Source organism: Triturus cristatus, chromosome 4_1 (assembly GCF_964204655.1).
Source record: "Triturus cristatus chromosome 4_1, aTriCri1.1, whole genome shotgun sequence".
NCBI lineage: Eukaryota > Metazoa > Chordata > Amphibia > Caudata > Salamandridae > Triturus > Triturus cristatus.
In genome coordinates, this window is record NC_140585.1 from 733,843,604 (window position 1) to 733,855,007 (window position 11,404).

The window sequence follows — 11,404 nt, forward strand, 5'->3', positions numbered from 1 at the left end:
AAAATACCGTGTCTCATGTTCCCTGGTGAGTACAACCTTTGTGCATGACCACGTCTCTCGTTCCAGCTTGGTCTCTAATGTTCGGGATGCAAACACGGCCAGGCGAAATGCAATTACCACCTACTATTGCATTGTTGTTTGCATCATAATCCCTGTGCAATCTTGAAGAACGTGGCTGATAGTCTTTGTGACTAGTATTATCTCATGCTATTCCCACTTAAGCATTGCTTTGGTACCACAAATGTTTGCAGATATTTCCTCAAGAAATGTGTCCAATGTGCAGAATTTGCAATGAACCACTGAGTTGAAATACGGCACACACTCTGTTTGCACCTGATTTCAAAGTTACAGTGGCACTCAGAATGAGGTAGCAAGCTTCTGCAGAAGGGAGACAGAAAGCCCAGACACAGACTGGTCCTGTAGATTAGCTGAATTGTAAAAACATAGCTGGAATATCTACAGAACACACTCAGGTAGACTGTCGTTGCTAGAACCAGATCACGGATGCTCATTGCTGTTGCCAGGTGTACCTTCTTATGAACCTCAGAACTGTCAGGCTGAAAGGACCAGCCTGGATCTGAAGCTGTCACTAGGTGGTCAATCACAGATCCCAGCAGTGGATGCATTGGTCTACTGAAGCTAGGCATAGCACATTCATTCACCATTGAGGACCTCTTTAGGAACGCAAGGACTACAACCTTCGACAGGTCAAATGAAAGACGTAAAACTTGAAAACGCTGGTTATTTGAAACAACAAAATTAGACTAGGAGAAACCCAAGCTTTCTTCAAAAAAGATCTATTTGGTCCTCAAAATGAACTAGCTGCCCTAGACGGAATAAGTCCAGCTAAGCTTCGTTAACACGTGGATGGCCTAGGGACAGTATGTGAGTGTTGATTGACAGGCAAGGAAAACAAAAAAGGTCAGACTGAGCAGATCTATAGTTGCTGAACATTTTATTATCGAATTGCCTGCGCCAACACAGTAAAACAAATCAACTGCAAACTCACACAAAAATGAGTATCACATCCAGCAAACAGGTTTATATAATAGTATTACCCAATCCAGTCCTGTGAAAATAAACACAGAGCTAGAAAATACATGACTGCAAACAAGCAACAAAAGAATGTAAAGGAATCCCAGAAAACCTGCTTTGCACTGAAATAATTTGCTTTTCACACCTGGAAAATGTGTCCACTTAAAAAGAACATTTTGCAAACCATTCTATTGAAAATGAAACAGCCACCAAGCGCATCAGAATGAAAAAATGAGAGTAGACAAGAAAACATGTATCATGAAAATCATATTTCTAGCAAAGCACATACAATTATTAACTGGAATGTAATGTAGTACACAGATGATGAGAACCTGCTAGAAAATCTCAATCATTTCAACATGCAACTTCAACAGGCTTACATGTGCATGTGAAGTAACGTGACAAGTAGGAGAGAACATGGGACAAGAAGACACAGGCAAAGGTCTACACCCATTGTAGACAGTGATTAGAGATAGGTACAATGATGTTGTCTGATCAAGGAAGTTAATGGCTCATCATAAGCTATCATCTGCAAAATGATATGGTAAGAAAAATAGGTACTCTACCACAACATATGTCATGTTGTGTCTTCTTCGCCTGGATCCCAATCAATAAACAGAGTGCGCAGAAGGATTTCTACATGAGTGGCTTCTAAACCTCACAGACCACACGTGTGCACTGAAACAATAAAGAAAAGACCTGACTCAAAATACAGCACAGTGCAATGCACAACTGTACTCTACCAGAAGCCCCCAAATGCTTCTCCAAATCCCAGCATGATGCCGCCCTCCTAGCTTTCCATTGTCTTGTCGAGTGGCCCATAACATCGCAATTAATATTGTGCTCAACATGATATTCTTACAACTCACAACTCCCAACTTCACATCACAAGATATGGTTAATGGCAGCATACCACAGCCAAGCACCATAGAATAGAGGAAATGAAACATAGCACCCGCTCTAAGATGATGTATCATCAAGTAATGCATGGGGGTACTCAAACAGTAAGTTATAGGCCTGCATATAGGATAACGTCAGAACCAAGTCCTCCAGTAAGGGCAGGAGACCTGTAGAAGATCTTCCATTTGCATTACAACATGACTGTTAAAAGATTACTACCAACCCTCAAATAACCACATACAACTCCTGCCAGTGACAATGTCACAGCTAATGCCATCCCCAGCAAGCAGTACTCTTGGAAAGACACAGAGTAGAGATGTGAAGCACTACTCCAGAGACTGCAACACTTATACATACACCAGGAAAGATAACACAGGTCCCTAAACGTGTAACAGCATCGTAGGGAGTACTGTAGATCCTCTGGAGTCTTCTAACTGTTCCCTCCAGGTGCATAGCCACATCTGGGTCTCGTCACCAGGACCTATGTTCCATTGTCATAGCAGTCAAGCCACTCACATTCACTGCAGCCTCAGTGACTGTGGAATAGAAGCCAGGAGTAGTTGGGAGGGAGAGAGGGGGCAGAGATCTCCCAACCAGAAAGAAGAGACACTATGGGCCATGCCTATGGCTTTAGCGTGCTTATCGCATCTGATGGAGGCAGCATCCATTCGTTCTTACTGCCAAAACAACTTAGGGGCGGTGATAGAAAAGCAATTCTCCAAAGTTAATTGGGAATAGCATCTACAAACTGACTAGAGAATAATTGTACCCCCAGTATCATTATCCAGTAGACTTGCCTCCCAATGAACAAACTGGAATATATAGTTCTCTGAACTTTGCAGTCTGGCACCAACATGTTGCTGATATACACCATCATACATTTCTACAGAAGTACCAGATTCTCACATTGCTCTGCCCACATGGCATCCATCAGCCATTTATTGCCCATTCACTGTGTCTTAACTATCCTTCATAGTCTCATGTGTCAAAGATGACTTTCCTTTCGATGATGCACTGAGACATATGGAAAGATTCCCATGCCTCTGGCATTTGGTTCCCTGCTTACTCATGTTACTTTTGCAGGCACATGGCCAGTGACCAAAACAAGCTGTCTATCTGTAACATCACAATTAACATCTCACTGGCAAAACCCAGTAGTTTCCTCTGGCCTACACACTTGCGTTTTCTACGCCTCTAAGTTTGTCCAGTCATTGCTGTCTTCTTGCTCCCAAGGCACATTAGCCACCACATATGTTACTAGTGTTGGTGTTCTGTCAATCTCTAGCCAAACACTAAAAGATGCTCTAGCTGTGCTATTTTGCAACTGTATTGTGCACAATGTTGCCTGTAGAATATGTGTCATGGTGGCTTCTAGGGCACTCTGCATTTATCCTAAATCATAGAGAAGTGTATTAATGAGATGTATATCTTGTGGAATGAAATGCGTTTAGAATGTTGTCAAATTTGGTATTTATATAGCTGCCACCAGTCTCGTTTTTGTACAGCGTGTAGGTGCAGTTACCTGGAGCTCACGAGTTGAAGAACTGGTATAATTGGCGGTGTCATTTGTGGGAGTTTAGGCTATATGTTGCATTCCAATACCAACCTGCACTATGTGGAGAAGGGAGCAACTGTGTCTTGTGGTATTCTTATTTTGCCGCTCAATCTTAGCATTAAATTTGGTTGCAACATCATCGTAGACTTCTGACATGCTGTCGCTTTAGCAGATCATGTCTGTTATAAATATGTATGTGGTATCTTTATAGCACAACTGCTGGTTCTTATAAGAGTTGCAACGTCAGCTCTTTCCTACATTGGAACAGGCTTGGAGTACACCTAATGGATACATGGATATTGTACCAGATCCAGGGTGCATAAATGGAAAAGGCCTGCTGCCTGTTGTTATTATTATTAACACTTTATAGGCTGCAGTCTTGTGGTGTTCTGGCTATGGGTGTGCGAAGAGTCACCAGAAATGGCAAAAGTTTCTAGTTCCCAACGCAGTCAAAAATAGTTTCTCCAAGAAGTTGTCCACCAAGACTTAGACTTTGTGGATGCATAAATGTATAGAAGGTCATGCAGTGTACATTGTTAAGGACATGATAGATAATGCTGGGTTCAGAGTACACATTAACATCCATACTACATTTATAACCAGATGAAAGAAAAAGCCTATGGTATATGCCATGAAACAAAGATTAGTGGAGTGTTGGAGAGAGATGGTGGTCTCATGTGAGCTGATTACACTGGAAACCGATGTCCTCTACAAAAACTGCTCGACCAATATTAATGAGTCTACACAGAATACCCATAGCTTTAAACGTTTTCAATGTGATTAGTCTAGTCTATTTAGTTGCAACCACAATATTTACGAATTGTCATTTCTTAAAAATTTCACTTTCCTGTAAAGACATGTTTCGGAGGTCAAATGATCTAGTTCTGATTTCGAAACTGAAATCTAAACCCATTATAAAACAATTCTTCCTTTCTTTCTCTTGGGTTTTGCCAAAAGATGAACTCACTTCAAAACTACTATGCTCTCACTGGCCAGCAACTAATTAATGCACTTGAAACACAACTAGTTTATTTACATTACTTTTAGTCATTTTAAATTTGACGTTATAAAGAAGACACTGAAGCCATGAAGCTTATTAGCAAGGCGAGCAGCTCTTCATTCATACAATGATTATTGGAAGAGTACACCTCAATTCATGAGAAAGAACCCAGCTTTAGTAAAGGTTGCTCCCGCCTACATGGCTTTCCCCGAATGCTCACTGTGCATGTGCGGGGGTCTGGGTTGGCTTACAGATAAAAAGCAGGGACTCAGGAGGCATTTTCAGTAACCCCTTATTGTACAAGTGGACAGATTTTGAGTAACTAAAGGGGATACACTACTCTTGCTGCATTTACAGAACCCTCTCAATGCACATTTGGGTGTGACTCTTTGATGGATATTATCATTTCTCTAATGTTCACAAAGTCTTTGTGTATCGTGTCTGGGTAAAAGCCCACAAGCCATTGTCAGAGACCGAGCTCAGAGACGAGAAATCAGATTTTAATAATGGCAGCCACTTCCTTACGGATCCCGATGCACGTGTCAAATTTTGACTGGCAGAGTGGCAAACCACCACACGCGTGGTATGGACCATGCCTTTGCGGTGCACATGTGGGTGGAAGTATTTGACTTCCAGAACATATTACTTTCCCTGCTGTTGAATCTTCTTTAATAAAGCAAGGTCGAGTTGCAGGAACCTACTTTCTTAAATGACTTGGAACTGTTGTGAGATAGATCCTGCACCTGAAATTTAGCATATTCCAAACCACATACAATCTGTTAAATTGCTGTGAAATACTGTAACGTGCATTCTTTCAGAGGAAGGAAATGGCTCCAGATGAACTAAGTTATGAATTTAACAGTGTCTTTTTTCTTGCTAAACTAACTGTAGTTGTGGTACACATAAATCGTATGCATTTTTCAGTTTTTACAGTTCTTTGCTGGCTCACAATTTAATCTAAATGTCAGCAGTACTGGGACAAGATAGCCCTTCCAACTTTTTCCTTCAGCACGTGCCAAGTCAACTGTTTGGGAAAAGCAATGCGATCATCAAGAATTACCATTTATATGGTTGTCCAAAAAGGATATTTTTGAAAAGTTGACATTTTACGAGCATTTCTAGACCATGGGCAGATGGTAGAAATTACTTTTGAAATGCAAAATGTTTATCCTGTTTTTCCACTCACACTGTAGCAGGTTCTTTCATAAATATAGATCTTGTTCCATGTATTGACTTATCTAGCATAGTTATGAGAAGATAACAACGCATGGATTACCTATTTGCGTAGTGAAATCATGTCATTAGACTGATAAACACATAGACTAGCAGACAGACAGGCAGGCAGCAGGCGGACGCATACCTTACAAGACCGATACATAGACAGATAGATAGATAGATAGATAGATAGATAGATAGATAGATAGATAGATAGATAGATAGATAGATAGATAGATAGATAGATAGATAGATAGATAGATAGATAGATAGATAGATAGATAGATAGATAGATAGATAGATAGATAGAGAGAGAGATAGATAGATAGATAGATAGATAGATAGATAGATAGATAGATAGATAGATAGATAGATAGATAGATAGATAGATAGATAGAACAAGTCCATCAATTGTATTCTCCATAACAGTACATTTTGATATTTCTTATCTCTGCAAGTGAACAACAAACAGCCCTGGGCATGACTATATCTGAGAATACTCACTGCAAAGAGGGTGTTATTCAGTTTAATTTCGGCTCTTCTAGCTCCTTCACAACGAGAGCCGAAGTGTACTGCATCCTTCTTTTCACAAAGTCAATCTGCCAATTGACAGCTATGCCTACTGCAAGGTAGGCGGAGTGTCTGCCAGCAGCAGGTGGAGCGCGGGCACCTGCGGACATGTATCGTGTTGGTAGACCCTTGGCATTAGCTCTCACCTAACCTTGGGGCTCTCAACCTAATCTGCATGATACATTAACAAGAAACGACTGTACAGTGGCAGAGAGGGTTTGGAGATCGCGTGGTGTGCTTGTGCGAGTTTAATCAGCAGTGATTCCACCCAATTAGTTCCCGGCGTGCCCTCAGTACTGTATGATGTCAGAGTTTGCAGGTCAGCTCCTTATTTTGAGATTCTGTCAATTCCAATATAACTCAATTTTATTTGAGTTGCTATATTCATGTCTGTATGTTGAGGAACATGTATATGGTTATGTATATACATGCACCTCAACATATGTATATGTGTGTTTGCGTGTGTGTACATGTGTTACCAAGCATTATCCATGTCTTGAATTGCAATATTCATGCATGTATTTTGATTTGCATGTATATGCTTATGTGTTAGCGGTTATTCTCTATGTCTTGAATTGCAATATTTGTGTGTGTATGTTTAAGTACATATATGTGCCTCTGTATATTATTTGTATATGTATTTTTGTATGTGTTTGTAAATGTTCTCTATGCCTTGAGTTGCAATATTCATGTGTGTATGCTTCTGTGCATGTATAGCCCTATATGTATCTGCATATGCATTTGTATGTGTGCTGGTGGATATTCTGCATGTCTGGAATTACAATATTCATTTATGGACATGTACATCCATATGTATATGTATGTGTGTTAGTGGATATCTTCTGTGTCTTTAATAGACCACAAGCCACACCAAAAGTATCTACCTATGCATGAGTATTGAATATTTGAATGCTCCTCGATGGAGCTAAAATGTGTCTGGTGAATGGCACGTCCACTCTCTGCTGCTGGCCGGAGGTACTACAATAGGATCTGTCTGCTGCTGCCACATTCTCACTTTGGTTGGAATTGGATTTAGCTTTTACTATTTTCTAATTTCTTCCTTATGGAAAATTCCCAGAAAGAGGAAAACGCTGTACAATGTTTTGCACTCATGACCTTTACTGAAACTGGCAGTGGTAATGTGAGTACCTGCAGCAGGTGCCCCTGCGCGGATCCTCTCAAAGACTACGTGAGTTCCAGCAGCAAGAGGTGCTCGCTGGAGCTGTTGGACCTGAAGGAAGCAGCGCCCGCACGAAGCACAGAAACAAGACAAATAATCAGCAAAAACTCCGAGCAAAGCCTCTCTCTGCTGCACGAGCAGAATCTGCTTCCACGCGCTCTGCATGTTCCGGCAAGGCACGAGATCGGTCAGTTGCAGGAAACATCTTGCCGATAACATGCAAACAAGCAGCCTTCAAGGAGGAGAGATTGCTGAGAATGGAAACTTGGCTGTCAGCCAGCGGGCAGGGGTCAGTCCATGCATTCCCTCTTGTTACTGTCCCCATCAGTGCTTTACACCAGAGGGAGAAGTACAGCTTCAGGAAAACTAAGCAGCATGAAAAAAAACTGTCTGAAAAGCTTTCACTGCCACAGAAAAGCTTGGTCAGCATATTTCCAGGAACGTTCTCCTTTAGCTGCAGAGCTGGTATGCTTCACCCTGTAGCAGCCTGCAGTGTCCTGCAGTGATTTATAGAACTCTCCCCTGCACGGACCCAAATGCCACCTTCTGGCCATGACATGCTTCCCATGACATGCTCTACAATGCCTAGACATTGGATGCCTCCCTATGATTCCCCTGTCAAATCTCCTTGCTCTACAGGGTGACACCTCTTTCAGAACCCCCTCTAGCGAAAGCAGAGAGTTCAACTCAAAATGAGATCTTCATGACATCAGACATGACCAGCCAATCGCCTGATCATCTCACGCGCGGGGAATCCAAACCCTCTGATGAACACGTCCCGGCGAAAGAGCATGGCGGTGGATTTTAAAATCAGCATCTATCATAGTAACAGAGCTGAACCAGAAACAGAGGAGAGGTAACACCTTATATAAGATTTTGAAGGAACTGTAATGCTTTAAGTTTAAAAAATCACAGGGATCATGAGAAAATTGCAAACCCGTCTCCTCAAGTTAGAGAAATGTGCTTTTTTTAATATCAATATGCCCATTAAGGTCTTGTACATAGCATGATATCAATTGAAGTGCACTAAATGCACCCTTTTAAAAAAATTGCATAATTTAAAATTATAACATCTGAGTCTACACTCTCTATCTCCATTTCCCTTTGAAATGCATTAACTGTTACAGTTCATACAAATACATATTTTACACTCTGTGCTGGCTAAAACCTTCCAGTAGCCCACCCTTGATGTCAAATTTCACATTTCTCTAACTCCAACATGCACATATTTTCAGTTTAGGCATTCTTTAGATCAAGAAAATTTCACATTTAGTAAATTACAAATAATTCCCTAGCTAGAGGTCATTTTTTTAAAAACAGAAACAAATGACACAGCACAGACATGAGACTACAAAATGCAGAAAGCAAGCAGGGCACGAAAGAATGAATAATTTCAAAGATATACATTGGAAGTAGATAAATATTTACCTTCAAGAAATCACAAAAGCAGCACTTAAATAATTGTGTTGAAAGGCTGTTGAGTGTTTCCATTTCTTCTAAAGTGCAAGTCTTGGAATGAGTTTGTGAGCAGTAAAAAGGAAAAAAGTAATCCAGCTGGCCGTGAGATGTTGAAAGCACTGTCACATTTCAATATTGCGGACTTTGTTCCATTGCAGAGGCTCTATCTGCTCTGATTTTACCAGTGACAGTGAGATCTTTCAAACAGAAGACAGAAACATTTATCTACATTACACAGACACTGCAGACAGGAAACAGCTGGGGGAACATTTGCCTCTCTCTCTCCATCTTCTGGCAAAGTTATTGAGTAAGAGTTTTTGGGCATAGTGACAAATAACATCATACATGCATGCATTTTAAAACCGGAGCACAGAAGCTTTTTGTCTCTCTCCTGAAAGAATGTGCATTAGCGACAGGGTTACACGGCAAAAAAAAAGAGAGAAAAAAGAAAAGGGCAGCGAGCGGCTCCGAGTGCCACGCCACATTTAAAAGCATGTTATGTAATTTCTGCTGTTCTGGTTACATTGGCTGACGGTGTGCTTCTGCACTCGCTAAGTGCTGCCGGCTGGAGCAGGCAGTGCTGAACTGAAAGCAGGTGCTAGGACCCACAGCAAGCCACTCCAGGCACAGAGGGGAAGAGTTAAGGTATGACCCGTCAGGCGGCCATTCAACAAACGGGCTGTCATTTGAGAGCAGGTAAAAGACCTGCTAGACTCATTCTAACCTCCCCCTTTTAATGTCTTTATTGAAGGAGAAAATCGTATCAAACTTTACAGGTTTAAATCACCAGACGATTGCGGGTGTCAGGTCCACAGGTGGAGGCTGATTGCCCCATGCAAAAGACAATAGGCTGCATTACAATGGCACAACGTACACACGCTTTTAAACGTATTAGCACTTGTGCATTTATTTTTTGTACAACAAATGGGTCTGGCTACTGTGCCTTGGTGCTTTACACTACCCACCTGTAAAAAGTTTGCTGATTCTCAAAAAGAGGGTCTCTTTGGGGCGTAGAAATGGGCCACAGCTAATGTGGAGCACACGCCCACTGGTGTGTTTGTTTGCTGCTCAGACCTCTTGGATGTATTTGGCAACTATTCCTGAAAAAAATGTAAAGGTTTAAAAGGCATGCTTATTAATACAACAACATTACATTGGAAAATCATATTTAATAACTGTATCAGTATGTGGATTTTAAGTAATAGAAGATTTTTAAATATTCTTTCTTCGTGTATTGAGGCCACCTTGCTCATTCTGTTTATAAAGCTAAGCAGTTTTCTGAACTCAGCTGAAAAAAGAGCAGCACAATGTTTGCTTATGCAAGAAGACGGGGAGCAATGAGCCATATCAGACAAAATGGCATAATGGAAAACTTCTAAGCTTCCTTGTATAGCAGTATCTTAGGCTGTAGATATGAGTGCCTAGGCTGTGGTCATCACATCTATTCCTGTTCAAGACAGTAGCAGAGGAAAAGAGAAGTGAAGAGAAGGATTGAATTATGCGACTGAAGAGATGCTTTAAAAGATTCAATACAGATGGTGACAGTTGGAGAAAAGATCATTTGTAGCAGCGAACCCTATCAAATCTCAAATCACGAGTAAACCAGAGAAAATAAAAATACATGCAAGGTTTAATATAAAGCCCTTGGTTTCAAATGGCAAACATGGTAAATCCTTCCAATATGTAGCTAGTAATATATTGATTTGTAGTCTATGACTATTTGAACATTACTGGTTCTCTCTTGAGTTGTCAAGTAACACAGAGAAAGAAGCTCACTTGACATATACTTATCAATCAATATTACCACCATCATCCCATACTACACCCTTGTGAGCTTCGAGCTCCCGGAGATCATTCCATTAAGGAAACACGGACCTCACATTGAATTTGCACAACACTGTATCACCAGGTCCAATAAACCATACAAAAGCACATTTTTTCCCAATATCTTTCAATGCAACCACTGAGATCCTCACCCTTCCTAAAACTCTACTTAAAGCCCCGTAGGAATTTCAGAAAAAGAAAATGACTGAACGTATGATAGACTCCCCACAACTTTTACAGAGTTCCTCAAATCCCAGTAAAACTAAATCAATTTTTCTAATGAAATTGCAATTTTCATAGTCAAAGAAACTTTCTTTCAATGAAAGACTGAGAAGGTGAAGACTAGCTGCATGGCAATCCCTTCTCCCCAACCATGACCTTAACTCCGAACCGACAACTCTTACTTTAATACAACTTCACAATGAACACATTATTAAATGATATAAAGCTCAAAATCCACCATCTGAAGACACCCTATACCCATCCGGCTTCATCAAGGCACAATTTGCCACTCTTGCCTTCTTTCTTCTGTCTATTGTAAATGACTTGGCTGAGGCTTCAAATGCCCACTTAAGTTAGTTCACCTTACAACTCATAAACCTAATTCTGACACCTTCAGTATATCAAATTAGCACTGAATAGCTAATCTTCTCTTCATAGACAAGTT

At 40.8% G+C, this 11,404-nt stretch overlaps 1 protein-coding gene across 3 annotated transcripts in view; it reads right to left on the minus strand.

The window, feature by feature from the left end:
* Positions 1–9,311, minus strand: part of IGF1 (insulin like growth factor 1) — a 422,585-nt gene extending 413,274 nt beyond the window's left edge. The window contains exon 1 of one of the 3 annotated variants that reach the window (XM_085653232.1): positions 8,884–9,311. In XM_085653232.1, coding sequence (XP_085509358.1) covers positions 8,884–8,946 — 63 coding nt within the window. In that variant the 5' untranslated portion in view covers positions 8,947–9,311. Of the gene's footprint in view, positions 1–6,209; positions 6,359–8,883 lie in introns of those variants that run through there. The other 2 variants (XM_085653233.1, XM_085653234.1) reach the window with 2 other exon arrangements.
* Positions 9,312–11,404: the final 2,093 nt, after the last annotated feature.